The 15,705-nt window shown below is 40.4% G+C and overlaps 1 protein-coding gene and 1 non-coding gene across 5 annotated transcripts in view; one reads left to right on the forward strand and one right to left on the reverse strand.

Moving 5' to 3' along the window:
* The window catches only part of git2b (G protein-coupled receptor kinase interacting ArfGAP 2b), a 38,955-nt gene that overhangs the window by 18,395 nt on the left and 4,855 nt on the right, over nucleotides 1–15,705 (forward strand). The window contains exons 14-19 of one of the 4 annotated variants that reach the window (XM_063014840.1): nucleotides 2,020–2,172; nucleotides 5,593–5,805; nucleotides 6,047–6,136; nucleotides 8,791–8,873; nucleotides 10,047–10,238; nucleotides 14,485–14,548. In XM_063014840.1, the coding sequence (XP_062870910.1) occupies nucleotides 2,020–2,172; nucleotides 5,593–5,805; nucleotides 6,047–6,136; nucleotides 8,791–8,873; nucleotides 10,047–10,238; nucleotides 14,485–14,548 (795 nt within the window). Of the gene's footprint in view, nucleotides 1–2,019; nucleotides 2,173–2,518; nucleotides 2,727–5,592; nucleotides 5,806–6,046; nucleotides 6,137–8,790; nucleotides 8,874–10,046; nucleotides 10,239–14,484; nucleotides 14,549–15,705 lie in introns of those variants that run through there. The other 3 variants (XM_063014841.1, XM_063014842.1, XM_063014843.1) reach the window with 3 other exon arrangements.
* On the reverse strand, nucleotides 5,078–5,151 carry trnat-agu (transfer RNA threonine (anticodon AGU)). The gene has a single exon. It is a non-coding gene; the product is annotated as a tRNA-Thr (tRNA).

A 15,705-nucleotide genomic window follows, 5' to 3' on the forward strand; every position in this document is an offset into this window, starting at 1 on the left:
CTTTTTAAACTAAAGCAATTCATTTTTCATCCACAGGAGACATATTTGATTAGTCTTGCTGACCATGCACAAACGCACGTTTAATGTTATCCAGTTTAAAAATAGGGCTAACTGTGAAGATAAATCGGTGACTAAACAGTGAGTGCTGTTATAGGACGTGTGTGTGTCTTTATGAAAGGTGTCGGAGATTCTCTGTTCACAGTGTCGCTATAAGTGAGTCATGAGTCGATTCATAAGATGCGAATCGTAAGTTTCTTTCACAGTTATCTCTTTTACTGTTATAATGAATGTTGCGGTTTTAAATAAACACCAGTTACTGGAACATTATGTGTGACTCGCTTACCGTATAAAGCGCAGGCTAAATTACCATGATATTTAATTATTTAGTTATTTAATTAATGCTATTACCACAGAGCGGTAACCGAGTCAGACTCGTTCTGCCTGTGGGCTAAAAGTTTAGTCAGACGAAGCAGATGATCCTGAACCAACCAACTTAGTCATTGATGTACTTTTGCCTCTGCTTGGCTCTGTAACGTTTTCTGCTCTCATCTACATCAAAAGCAAGAACCGCTTACGATTTACAAAAGTGAACCACGAGTTTATATCATGTGTTCATAGAATCGGCTCAGATGGGATGCGGATGGCAAGTTTGCGTGTGTGTGTGTGCGCGCGCGCAAGTTCGCGGTCGGCAAACGGATCGGGGCGCATGTCCAAAAAGGTTGAAAACCCCTGGTTTATACCGCAATATGGGCCTAATGTGTGTCTGTTTTTGAACCACAGGAAGGCTTTCAGAGTCGCGGACACTTTTCCCTCGAACGGCTGGTCGCACCGGTGCGACCTCAGATTTTTCTTAGTCGCACCATTGAGAAATTAGGTCGCACATGCAACCAAATTGGTCGCACTCTAGAGCCCTGTCTCTTTCTATTTGACTTCAGTTTTACTAATTTCTTACTCAATATTTCTTCCCAAATTACTCTCATTTCATACAAACATGATTGGCTATGTCTGAGGGAGGGGGAGGCTGAACTAGGTCGTGCACTTGTTGGTGTGCATTTAGTGCTGGTCCAAAACCTGGATTAAAATAAAGGAGGGTTGTGTCAGGAAGGGCATCTGGCGTAAAATTGTGCCAGATCAGGTATACAGACAGAATGATCTGCTGCCAAAATGAAACAAATCTGAACCTGAGCTAATCTAATACTCTTATAGATAAGCTTGACGAAGGCCAAGGGAATTGAGGCAGTAAATAATACATTTTAAAAGCAGATGCTTTTTAAGAACTCAACCAGAAGGCTTATTCAGTCTTATGTAATTACCTTTTTAACAAAGAAGTTGTGAATAAGTCATGCAGACTTATTCATTTTAGGAAAACACAGACACATTCAAACCTAATTATAATAACAATTCTTTTCAGATCACTTATTTTTTTAAATCACCCATCAGAGCCACCCTGTATAGGAGGCTTATATTTACAGTATTTACAGTGTACAATATTTACAGATCTTTTTTTTCAGTTTGAATGCACCCCATTCTAAAGGAATTCTTTTAGGCCTCACTCTTCTGGATAGACCTTCCACAATAAGTTGTTGTGTGTCTGGGACTGATGTGATTAATATTCCAGATCACCCCAAAGATGATTAGTAGGATTGAGGCCAGAACTCATCAAACTGTTTTCGTAATAAACCTTAATATTGCACAAGTGGCAAAATCATGTTGGTAGACAAAAGGGCCTTTCCCAAACTTTGGCCACAGAGTTCATATAAATAGTATAATTTCTGGCTGATTAATACATTTGGAGGGGTTTCAACATACTTGTGGTCAAATATTGTATTTGATGTCTTCTTGGCTCCCATCACTACCACAGACAATGGGTCAGTTGTTACTCAGCGTACACTCCTACTTAATAAGTGAAGATGAATAAATGAATTTTACCTAGACGTTGGACTCGAGGGCCTTTCAAGCTGTACAGACGATGTTTCTAACATCGTTTTAAAATGTGCTTTGATCTCTTTATGTCATCAGAGCTCAGAGTCCTCTGACCTGTCAGACGGGCCCATCACCGTGCAGGAGTTCATGGAGGTGAAGAACGCCCTGAACGCCTCCGAGGCTAAAATCCAGCAGCTGCTCAAGGTGAACTGCCACCTGAGCGAGGAGCTGAGGGTCATGCAAGGCAAGGTGGGTGGTGACATAACCTGTCTTTCTGTAACGCACTGCAGATGCACTCACATGCCGCTTGTGCTTTGTCTAGCTGAACGCTGCATGTGGGAGCCCTGCTAGCCCTGCGTTTAGCCGCCATGCTTATCTGATCTGCGTTTGCTGAGTGTTTTGATGAGCTGTCAGATAGTGTGTCCTCACAAGCCTGGCTTACTAGCTCATCAGTGTTTACCCTGCACACATAGCTACAGTGGCTTTTTCATGCGGACAAGCTGTTGAAAGCCTGATCCATTTAGAAATATTTATTTTCATTTGGTGAACGTTTATATTCAAATAGGCAGTCTGAAATGCCTTTTTCTTTCTCCAGTTTGAAATCCGACCCACTTGGAAACTTGATTCGATGACAGCGGTTGCTTTGAATATTATACAGCAACAATTTTCCTTCTATGGTGTACAGAAATCTGATCTGATTAAACAAAGACATGTTCAGCCCTCGTGTTCTGTTTACTTTTGAGCAATAGATGTTCCACTGAACCCCCAACATCAACACAATTGTAAAAATATTTAAATGCACTAGATGGCTAAAGGTATATAGACCTGTTTTTAACAATTTAGCTAAGTGTTTCAACCACAGCTGTTGCTAACAGTTGTAGAAAATATATAAAATAAATGATATGCTTTCAACTTGGTTGCAACAGTTAAGCATGACTGTGTGCCTGTGCACATATCCAGGTTCATAAAGTTCAGTGTGGAGCTCTAACCTCAACCTCAGTACCTGTACCTGTTTTCACAAATGCTCTTATGACAGAATACTCACAGATTCCCACAGACTTTAGCCTTTCCAGATGATTATAGGCGATTATGACTTCAAATGGGGGTCCAACTTCATATTAATGGAAGTGGCATTAATATGCCTTTGGCAATTTTGGTGTATATTGCTTGACAGTGCTTCTAATGGCCACATGCAAAATTGAGATGATTACTGTTTGTAATTATATGCTGTAATATTAAGCCCAACTGTGTTTAAATGTTAATAACTAAGGTAACCAAGCACCAACAATTAGCCTGTTCACAAGGTAATTGTGCAGGTAAATAGCCTAATGATTTGGATTGTGTCCCAAACCTCATGTATATATGAATCCGTTATCTACTCTTTCAGAATGTAAGGCCTAAAATGTATCACTGGTGTTTTACCCTTAGCATGTACGCCGATCGGCATTAGGGCAGCCTCTCAAAAATGTGAATGGCAATACTTATTTGGTACAAAATGTGCATGTCACGGTCAGTTATAAACAGATCAGCAATAACATTAAAACCACCTCCTTGTTTCTACACTCACTGTCCATTTTATCAGCTCCACTTACCATATAGAAGCACTTTGTAGTTCTACAATTACTGACTGTTGTCTATCTGTTTCTCTGCATGCTTTGTTAGTAATCTTTATGCTGTTCTTCAATGGTCAGGACTCTCCCAGGACCACTACAGAGTTGGTATTATTTGGGTAGTGGATCAATCTCAGCACTGACATGGTGGTGGTGTGTTAGTATGTGTTGTACTGGTATGAGTGGATAAGACACAGCAGCACTGCTGGAGTTTTTAAACACCTCACTGTCACTGCTGGACTGAGAATAGTCCACCAACCAAAAATATATCCAGCCAACAGCGCCACGTGGGCAGCGTCCTGTGACCACGGATGAAGGTCTAGAAGATGACCAACTCAAACAGCAGCAATCGATGAGCGATCGTCTCTGACTTTACATCTACAAGGTGGACCAACTAGGTAGGAGTGTCTAATAGAGTGGACAGTGAGTGGACACGGTATTAAAAAACTCCAGCAGCGCTGCTGTGTCTGATACACTCATACCAGCACAACACACACTAACACACCACCACCATGTCATTGTCACTGCAGTGCTGAGAATGATCCACCACAAATAATACCTACTCTGTGGTGGTCCTGGGAGAGTCCTGACCATTGAAGAACAGGGTGAAAGGGGGCTAAAAAGCATGCAGAGAAACAGATGGACAACAGTCAGTAATTGTAGTACAAACTACAAAGTGCTTCTTTAAATAAGTGGAGCTGATAAAATGGACAGTGAGTGTAGAAACCAGGAGGTGGTTTTAATGTTATGGCTGATCGGTGTATATTATATGTTGGATTGATAGTAGTTACTTGTGATACACATGTTAAATGCAGCACAAATGATCAGGCATAGAGACCTGAGGGAAGATAAGCTTGAGGAAAGAGACAGAGCATTAAACATCCTTAATTAATAGTTTTCAGTGGGCAAAAGTTCTATGTAATCAGTAGAGTATAAAAACTCTTTCAAAACTGAGTTACTATCTAGTCATCTCCAGCTCATCTCTATTGTAATCTTGTGTCTAGTGACCAATCACCCCTTCTCCCAAATCAAACTGGCTTAAAAGGTCTAAGATTATAATACACTGCTCTTGGCACCTGAACAGTCTTCATCCGCATCTTTTCTTTTCATTCCGCAGTCTTTTCACCTTCCTGTGATAAAATTTCATAGAGAGCTGCATCATATTAAAAAAAAACACACTTAGAACTTTAGATCATTCATGACTAGTGTCCACCACGGCTGAAGATCTCCAGCTCTGGATTTTGAATCCCAGGGAGTGCTGTCGACCACACCTGGTGTCCAAACTGTGTCCATCTTGTGCCTGAAAGAGGGAGGTCAAAAAGGGTTTTGCTGCTGTTTATTTGTACTCACTGCTGTATGGATGAGGATAACCAATTTGGTAACTCTACATACGCGACACATCTCTCTCACCACTGGTGAAAAAGATGCAGCTGACTGACCTGCATTTACATTTACATTTTTGGCATTTAGCAGACGCTTTTATCCAAAGCGACTTACAATACTGAGGGATAAGGGCCTTGCTCAAGGGCCCAACAGCAGCAACCTGGCAATGGTGGGGCTTGAACCAGCGACCTTTGGATTACTAGTCCAATGCCTTAACCGCTAGGCTACAACTGCCCTTGTGTTTTTGTGTCAGAGGGATCCTGTGATAGTTTCAGCTCTCCTGGGCCAGCACGGGAGCAGAGCAGCCAGGCTCGAATTGGCAAAATATCTGATCTCGCTTATTAGCCAAGTTTTTGGTAATATTATAAATATTTTAAATATTTCATTATATGTTATATACTTAATATCTTAATTAGGTATCTTAGCTTAAACATTCTATTCCATCAATGTGCAGCATGTACTAATAACACATTTAAAATGTTTGTAACAATACCACAGTACTACCTCACACAAGTTAATGATAGACCAGGGGTATTCACTAATATCATCTTTTTAATTCATGTATATAAAAACAACACTGATGTGTGTACACAATATTTCGAAACTTCAGTAGAGACCAGAACAAAACAGAAAGCTTGAAGCCACGTTTGCGCATGTGTGTCTGCTTCGTCTCCAGCTAAACTCCCTGCAGAACGAGAATTCCAGTCTGAAATGGCAGGGTACAAACCACGTGTCGCACCCGCAGGAGCCGCAACGCCGGGCACCGTCCCGTGGAGGCAGAGCCATGTCCATGTACGAGACGGGCTCAGGCTTGAAACACTACAATGTCCGAGCAGACGGTGCGCACCCTGAGCCTGGCAGCCTCACCCTCCAACCTCTTCCGCCTAGTGTAAGTTCAGATCAATAGAGGACGTGCCATACTTGATTTGAAGCTTTGAGTGTGGTTTTAGCCTGTATGATCCTGCATTTTTCATTTGTTTTTGCTCATGATGGTTTATCCAAATACTTGTAAATGTTTCATGCCAACTGTATCATGTCAGTTTTCTTTTCATTGATTGTAAAATGACCATATGATGCAATTTAATTATGAAAAGCAAATAGACACAAAAATGGATTTGAACCCTTTCTAGATTGGGAAGGGTCCCTCTGTGGGCGCCTCCTCTTCCCTTCCAACCTTCCCTTCCTCCCTGTCCTGGGTGTGGGATGAGCGAGGACAAAGGGTGAAGTACTCGCTCCTAAGCTGCCTGGCTTCCCTTCGTCTCTTCTTCTTTTTCCACCAGCACACCTCCACCCACTGCTGCACTTCAGCACTGCAATTGTGCATCCACTTCACCATACACACAGCACTGTTTCAGTAATAACACTGTGTTTATAGACAGTGCAGGGTTTGCAATAGACTGCTTCTTTGTCTTGCTACTAATGTCACTTCAATGCTGCCTTTCTGTCCATGAGACACTGTGTTTACTGTTACGACTGGTGTACAAAAGTCTGGGTCTCCTCCCAAGAACTGACGCTGTTCAGGCCTTATCAATGTTGGGTTGAAGAAGGAGCAATGGTTTGTTAAAGAAGAAGTCAAACCAAAAAATTACTTACTGCCAAATATACAGGCGTATGGCACGATAATTCACAAAAATGTAAATAAATGAAGGCACAAACATAGCAAATGACAAACATATCTGTCACTCAGAGACCGGTGTACTGCATGATATAAAAACACACTTCTATCTTCTGTGTCCTGTATAAAAATGGTTTAAGTAAAGGTCTTTGTGACACAGGGTTCCTTATAAGGGTGGGAACCTCGCTAACAAAAGCTGCTCAGTGGGCTAGTGTTTTAAAAAGCGAAAACTAAAAGAATGGGACAGGCCTGAATGCTTGACCTGCACAATGGGGGTTACTTTGCTGACTTGTTTTGGGTTTACTCTGTCCCTTGGGGGTCAAGAGGCTTTGTGAAAGTGGTCACCTGATCATTATGATAAAAAAAAAAAAAAATGTTGTGATTAGGGATGCATCAATACCATTTTTTCCCAACCGAGTACAAGTACAAGTACATGTATTTTTGTACTTGCCGATACCAATACCAATACCTATTTAGAATACCGTTTTTTTTGTAAACAAAAACACGTGAGAAGTGACGAGAAGTTTAATGATACCACATCCAAAAATGCACGTCAACAAGTAGCGAGTGATCAAAGTGTTTGTGCGCTGATGTAATGAAATCAAGGAGGAAAAATAAATGAATCTGAGTGGATTTGGCAACACGAATAGCATGGATTGTTCTGTAGTGAGTTGGAGGTTAATAAATATTTTTGCAATGTTGGTGTTTTGTTGTTATGTTTTGTAGAGAACGATCAGGTCAGAAATACTGTAAAACGTGTGTGTGTGTGTGCCAGTGTATTCTGATATAAACTATATTACACCCCTGTCCCACCTGTTTACACTCCTCTCCTGCGTTTCCCCTCACACCGTATCCTGCGTTCTCATTGGCTGTTCGACATGTCACTCATTCCCAGTCGCACATCTCAGATCAGATATCTGACATGCTAGAAAACTCGATCCGGTCGCCGAGCGCTCGGTGAGCCGCTCGGATCGAGTTGTTGGATAGTTCACACTTAGCGATCGAGAGCCGAGTTTTGATCGCCAAGCGAACGCCGAGTTGCTCCCGAGCCGGCAAATCTAGCGCCGACCAGTCGCCGAGCGAAAATCAGGGCAAAAATCGTGTAGTGTGAACCAGGCATAACGCAGCAACGTGCACTAGGCACACGGTATTGGATGTTTAGTATCGGAGCCTGGTTTGCGAGTACAAGTACAAGTTAATGAGCGCGGTATTGGGCCAATACCCGATACCAGTATCGGTACTCATGCATCTCTAGTTGTGATCATTCTGGTCCACATACCTGATGCCCTTCCTGGTACCCCTCAACTGCTAGACTGTTCGCGCCCTACAGTCACTAGATCTCATACCATCGTCAAAATGCTGAATTGGAACTCATTCATGCTGGATTGAACAGAAGTCTTTATTATTAACTGGCTTACACAGTCTAATGGATTTTTTTTGTGTGTTTTTCTATACACTGTATGGCCAAAAGTATCTGGGCACCAAATATTGGCCTTAATGGAAACGCTATTCCAATACTATTGGTATTAACTAAATCATTTGGGAATGTGTTGTGCCCATTCAATCAGTGCACTTTCATTGCCCACCAATCAGTACCCATTTGATTATAAGAGCACACTGCGTAGCATACAGAATGTGGTTTGGGACGCAGCCAGGATACCACTTGTGAACAATGTCAGTTATGTTTGATTTCTAAAAAAATGCAGCGAAATGCAGGTGAAATTTCTACTGTTACCTTGAAGGATGCAAAACAGACCTTAGTGCATTAAAATACCTCCAAGAGAACTTAATAAAATTGTAGGTCTGTTTTTAGAACATTCATATTAAGGTTTGTGTGTGTTGTGAGCTAAACCTTGAGTGTTGAGGCAGGATGTGGGTGGAGTGAGGCTCAGTTTTAGCACTGTTCATAACCAACTTTTCTTCAGAATCTCATTAAGAGATGCCGGCTGGCCTCAATAGACTCAATCAGAACAAACCTTGCTGAATTATCTTGGTAATACAAGAATGATGAAATATAAACAGTTCTTGGTATTGGACTTAGACTTTTTAACACTAGTATGCAATCTACTGTCTCCGCCTATTATCAGGCATCTGTTTTTCACCTTAAAGCATGAGGAATGATGTCTTTAGGCTGCAGCAACAATGTCTCTAGCAAGCCCTGTTAAAAGTCTTTATAATAACATTGTCTTTTTGATAAAAAAAAACACAGCTGTCGGAGTTCATGGGTAGAGCTCTCTTCATTTCTCCTTGTCACCACAGGGATCCAGAGTGGATGGAAAGAGCAGTACCTCTGAAAGTGACTATGACAACACACCCAACCATGCCGAGCTGGATGAGTCTAGGTATGGCAACCAAATTATTGAGTAGTTAGTCTTAGAATTATTAATATGCATGGAACCATGACTGTGAGTGATGTTCCATGTAAGTAACAATAGGAGTTTCAATTATTTGCATTCTCATGACAGGTAAGTAAATATAATATGCAAATGTATATATTGACTGTCGGTTTGTACAAACATGCATTACCATCATACACAAACAAACGAAATTTACTGTCCCAATAAGCTTTTTTTATTTTTACCCTGAAGCTTACTGACAGGTCAAAATCTATCTGTGTAATAACTAGATACTTTTAGGGATTGCAGGACTACATGTTGAATGACAGCCTAAGTCTGTAATAATGACAGGCTTCCACAACACATCATTATAATAAGTCTACTGGATTGTTTGTGTTTCTATTAATATACACTATATGGCCAAAGTATGTGGACACCCATGTAGGTTGGCTTAATGGACATCCTATTCCAATATCATGGGTATTAGTATGGACTTGCCAATATACAGCTTTTACTCTTCTGGGGTGGCTTTCCAAAAAGATGTTGTGGCTATATAATGCTCATTAATCAATGCTCAGCCATTTGATTCATCCACAAATGTGTTCAGAGGGGTTAAGGTCAGGGTTTCTGTACACCAAATTTGTTAAATCACAGGGGGACAGTAATGCCGGAACCAGAAAGGACCTTCTTCAAACAGTTTCCACAAAGTTAAAAGTGCATATTCATTTAATTTCATCAATGACTTTATTCTGGTCTGGGCAATGGTGGGTCTGATTTTACCGGGAAACATTGTGCCCATGGCTGGTGTTCAGCCATCCCCACCTTAGACATAGCTCGTCATAAGCATGTGTTAATGTCTAGCCAACTACTAAGATTCCTGTTACCATTGGGTTTGGCTAAACCACTGGCTTCTATGATTGGGCAAGGTGTCCACATAATTTCGGTCCAATTTGCATGCATACCTACTCATGGAGAAGTGAACCTACTAATAATACATGCAGTTTGGTATCAAGGTATCAGATAACTGTGGAAACTGTCCATATATAATTCAATTACAAGTGTGCATAACCATGCAAACCTGTGGTAGCTCAGCAATACTTTATTCAGTCCATATGAATTGTCTGTCTGCTAAATGCGACAACTTCAACATAATCCTGTCCTGATTTCTTTCCATGTCAGGACATGCCCTGTAAACATTTCCAGAACTGGTGGCTGGCTTAGCGAGGGTGCCATCCCTGAATCGGGTGACCCAGACGAGTGCGAGGTCGACCCCATGCTGCCCTCCACAGAGGACGTCATCAGCAAGACTGAGCAGATCACCAAAAACATCCAGGAGCTGCTACGTGCTGCACAGGAAAACAAACAAGAAAGGTGAGCGCACAGACATGAAAATGGGAACTGAAAGCAGACAGCTGGATGCACACATGAAATGTCTTCTTTTTTCTTCTATTATCATTCATTTTTACATCCTGTCTACTGTGTGGGAATGTCTTTGTGTTGGTGTCTCTGTGGGTGGGTATGTGGGTATTTCAGGCCAGGTTGTTTCAGTGGCCTGCTGCCCTGCGCCGAGCTGCAGGTGGACTCTTCCTGCTGGTACTGTAAGCTCAGCCCTATGGCATGGTGGGCACAGGAGCTCTTTTGTTTGAGTGCTGAGTGGTTGATGTGTTAAATGCAGCTGGCATTCATAACTGCACATTCCCCGCATTTATATCTATCAGCTAAACAACAGGCAATCCCACACGTCTTGGCAGACTGTACTATATAAGGAGAAGTCGGATCCTGACTTAGACTAGTCTTTTTCACCTAGACTGCCCTACTTCATAAATAAAATATGTGTATATGTTTATGGAATTTGTTGGCTTCTGCTGTGAAAAGTACAAGTCTAGCGATCAGGAGTCCAGATGATGCCAGAGTGTTGTGTAAGCTGCTCTCTGGATTAATAATGGTGTCACAGTAATAATCCAATAATTTTTTGAGTTGGTACTTTTGAATCAAAGCTGGGAGCTGGCTCGGAGGTTTCGAATCTCCAGCTGTGCTGTCAGCTAGTCAAGCTTCTGTATACAGACATTAATGGCTATGTCTGTTTGAGGTTTGTGTATTGCATTCTGATAATTTCTCAGTAGCACCGCCAAGTAATGTGTTGTAACTTTTTTGGACAACTTTACTAAATGCTTCAGCTTTTTTAACTTTTTTAACTTTTTTGGGTGCATGACTTGTGTTTTTCTTGTTTGCCATTAACACCAATAGTAACATTAATCAGAACATTAATCATAAACATTAATCCATTTGTACATCTTTACTGAAACCTAAAGTAATTTTTACGGAAAATGTATGATTTTTGAAAAAATAACCCTTGAAACCCCCAAAATGTCATTCAGTGCAACGGTCCCCCATTAAGAAAAAACTAATTAATCTTAAGTAAAACTTAAAATTTACTGCTTTGGCATAATTGTACAAATGTCATGTGTGACATATTAAATAATATTCAATCAGATGTGTTTTTTAATATTAATAATATTCAGGATACTTTCAGTCCCCATTTTCCCAATCTTCAGTTGTCATTCAGTACAACGTTAATAAAAAGCCTTATTTTAATATGCAATCAAGCTACTGCAGTCATGTGACCAATTATAACAACAAAAGAAGACTCCTGGGGACCCTTCAGCACACACACGAGGTCAATGCATTTTAACATTATTTGATAAAAATGTCTTTTTACTGACACAGTACATTAAAGAACAAAACTGAGTGTCATTCAGTACAACACAGAAAACGTAATATTACGGTTAATCTTGTAAACAAACAAGGTTATTAACATTTAAATGTGAATATGTGTAGAAATGTCTTTGAGCTAAGGTCAATGTTAGCTTTTGCTAACCACTGGGATAACTGTAAAATGTGCTAAAGTAAAATTTCTGTCATTCAGTGCAACAGAATTTCGCTGTTGCACTAAATTGACAATGACATTGTTATACTGACTTTATAATGTTTTAAAATTATTTTTAAATATTAAAACCACTTTTTTCCATTCTAGTCTTCCTTAATAAGAGCAGTAATTACAATGAATATTAATAATTATGTTTTTGATGAAGTGGTCCCTGAGATTTTGTTATTGTCAAGTACGATGACCTGCCATTCGTTGGGCAGGTACTGCTGTCTGTAGGAGATGAGGTGCAAGTTAGCTGCATGCTACAAAATTGAAACAGAAATTCCTTTGTGTGGCCAAATCCACCTGATGAAATTTACTACCTTAAGTCTGATGTCAAAATCATAATCGCAGAACCAAAGCCATGTACAGCAAGAACCTCAAGGTTAACAACAAAAGACATTTGTTCAGTTCATGAAATAAAATGCGACTTCAAATGGTTTTCACGGCTGAATGAATTTAGATTTACTGCAGCAACTTTTTCACGTGTTATGTCACAAATTCCACACTTCCACACTGTTCTGGTGCCTTACAAGTTGTTATGATGGCTTCATTAGCTATGTTTTTGATTGCCTTACTTTTTTCATGATGTAGTAATATTATAACACATACTTGCCACTGGTGTAGCATATTTTCATTCTACTACTGCTACTTTAATCAATAAAGAACTTAAAAACAAATTAAGTCATGAATATTCTGATGTAACAGGATAATTTGGAATATGTCATTCAGTGCAACATACAATCATCATACAGTGCAACAAAAACATTTGCTTAAAATAACTGTAATAAGTAATTATTATATATTTTTTTCATGTGAATGCAAGAGAATCCAGGCCTGCTTCATAGAAAACAGAGTTTGATTAGGTTTTAAATACAGTAGAATAGAATGTGTAGCAAAAACATCTTGTATACAAATAAACAAAATCCCAAGACGCATTAGAGTACAAACAATGCACAGAAAATTCAAAACAGAGTAAGTACAGTTTCTTCTGAGGTTTTAAATCTTTTGTAAGAGATATACTAAACTTATAAATTTGAAATGGCTAAGATTGTTCCTTGTGTGTGTATTTTGTCATAAATTAGTCGTTGCACTGAATGAAATTTTTGTGCCCTTGTTGTGTGTCAACAACACTAAAATTATCAAATAAGCAAAGTGCTGAGAAAAAAAATACATATTTACATACAGTAGGTGACACATTTGTGCACAATATTAAATAAAAACATTTTACAATTTAACCATTTTATTTTTTTGGTACTTGGAACACCCTATTTGTCTTTCACCCATATATATATACAGGGGTTGGACAATGAAACTGAAACACCTGTCATTTTAGTGTGGGAGGTTTCATGGCTAAACTGGACCAGTCTGGTGGCCAATCTTCATTAATTGCACATTGCACCAGTAAGAGCAGAGTGTGAAGGTTCAATTAGCAGGGTAAGAGCACAGTTTTGCTCAAAATATTGCAATGCACACAACATTATGGGTGACATACCAGAGTTCAAAAGAGGACAAATTGTTGGTGCACGTCTTGCTGGTGCATCTGTGACCAAGACAGCAAGTCTTTGTGATGTATCAAGAGCCACGGTATCCAGGGTAATGTCAGCATACCACCAAGAAGGACAAACCACATCCAACAGGATTAACTGTGGACGCAAGAGGAAGCTGTCTGAAAGGGATGTTCGGATGCTAACCCGGATTGTATCCAAAAAACATAAAACCACGGCTGCCCAAATCACGGCAGAATTAAATGTGCACCTCAACTCTCCTGTTTCCACCAGAACTGTCCGTCGAGAGCTCCACAGGGTCAATATACACGGCCGGGCTGCTATGGCCAAACCTTTGGTCACTCGTGCCAATGCCAAACGTCGGTTTCAATGGTGCAAGGAGCGCAAATCTTGGGCTGTGGACAATGTGAAACATGTATTGTTCTCTGATGAGTCCACCTTTACTGTTTTCCCCACATCCGGGAGAGTTACGGTGTGGAGAAGCCCCAAAGAAGCGTACCACCCAGAGTGAAGCATGGGGGTGGATCAGTGATGGTTTGGGCTGCCATATCATGGCATTCCCTTGGCCCAATACTTGTGCTAGATGGGCGCGTCACTGCCAAGGACTACCGAACCATTCTGGAGGACCATGTGCATCCAATGGTTCAAATATTGTATCCTGAAGGCGGTGCCATGTATCAGGATGACAATGCACCAATACACACAGCAAGACTGGTGAAAGATTGGTTTGATGAACATGAAAGTGAAGTTGAACATCTCCCATGGCCTGCACAGTCACCAGATCTAAATATTATTGAGCCACTTTGGGGTGTTTTGGAGAAGCGAGTCAGGAAACGTTTTCCTCCACCAGCATCACGTAGTGACCTGGCGTGTGTGTGTCTGTGTCTGTGTCTGTCTGTCTGTCTGTCTGACTGGCGACCTCTCCGGTGTGTTTGTGTGTACTGCACATTTGTGACAACTCTAGATTTCAATTGTTGTCCACATTCAGGACCTTTAGATCTTTGCCATCCAGTTTTTGCAGCCTTGTTAGGCACATGAGCACATTTATACCTTTCTAAACATGTGCCTCATATTATTAAGTTGGAATATTTCATAAAAATAAAAAAAAAGTTTGATGTGAATTTGCATGTTTCATGACTTTTGTTGTACAGCCAACTGATTTTGATGGTTTCTCTTTCTGTAGCTTTGTTCCATGCTCTGAAAGAATTCATCTAGCTGTGACTGAAATGGCCACCCTCTTTCCAAAGGTAAGGCTGCACACACAGAGAAAAACTGCACTTCTGTGCATTTTACATACCAGCCGTCTAAAGCCATTCAACAATGCAGCTTGTGTTGTAGCTGTTTCCGCACATACAGTGGTGTTCAAAAAAAATAGCAGTCCAACACCATTAACCTGATAAATCACTGTTTTTAGTAGAAATGCTATTTCTACATATCAAAAAATTCACTTGAAAGTGTAGTAGAGTAATGACAACAAAACAAACCCAACAATTAGAACATGCATGCCGCTCATTCTGAGTAATCGAAGCATTGATTGAAAGTGAGTTGTTCAAAATAATAGCAGTGAGGAGTTCAATTGGTGAAATCATTAATTATGCAGAAGAACGGGTGTCAATTTTGGCCCTTATTTAAGGTAGGAGGGTGGCAAATGTTGCACAGGTTGGTCATAGCGCATTTCCTTCTGAAATACTGGGTAAAATGGGTTGTTCCAGACATTGTTCTGATGAACAGCGTACTTTTATTAAAAAGTTGATTGTAGAGGAAAAAACATACAGAGAAGTGCAGCAAATTCTAGGCTGCTCAGCTAAAATGATCTCAAATGCCTTGAAGTGACAACCAAAACCTGAAAGATGCAGAAGGAAGTGTGGAACTACTGTTCAAATGGATCAAAGTATAGCCAAAATGGCAAATACTCAGCCAATGATCACCTCCAGAAAGATCAAGGAACATCTGAAGTTATCAGTGAGTACAGAAGATGATTAAGTGAAGCCAATTTACCAGCAAGAACTCCTTGCAAAGTCCCGTTGTTAAGAAAAAGACGTGTCCTGAATGGGTTAACATTTGCCAAGAACACATTGACTGGTCCAAAGAGAAATGGCTCAACATTTTGTGGACTGGTGAAAGCTAAATTGTTCTTTTTGGGTCTAGTGGCCGTAGACAGTATGTCAGACGACCCCCGATCACTGAATTCAAGCCACAGTACACTGTGAAGACAGTAAAGCACGGTGGTACAAAATGATGATATGGGGATGTTTTTCATACCATCGTGTTACACCTATTTATCACATACGAGGGATCATGGATCAGTTTAAATATATCAGAATACTTGAGGAGATCATGTTGCCCTTTGTCAAAGAAGAAATGTCCTTAAAATGGGTGTTTCAACATGACAATGACCCAAAAC

This window comes from Trichomycterus rosablanca, chromosome 18, assembly GCF_030014385.1.
Source record: "Trichomycterus rosablanca isolate fTriRos1 chromosome 18, fTriRos1.hap1, whole genome shotgun sequence".
Lineage (NCBI taxonomy): Eukaryota > Metazoa > Chordata > Actinopteri > Siluriformes > Trichomycteridae > Trichomycterus > Trichomycterus rosablanca.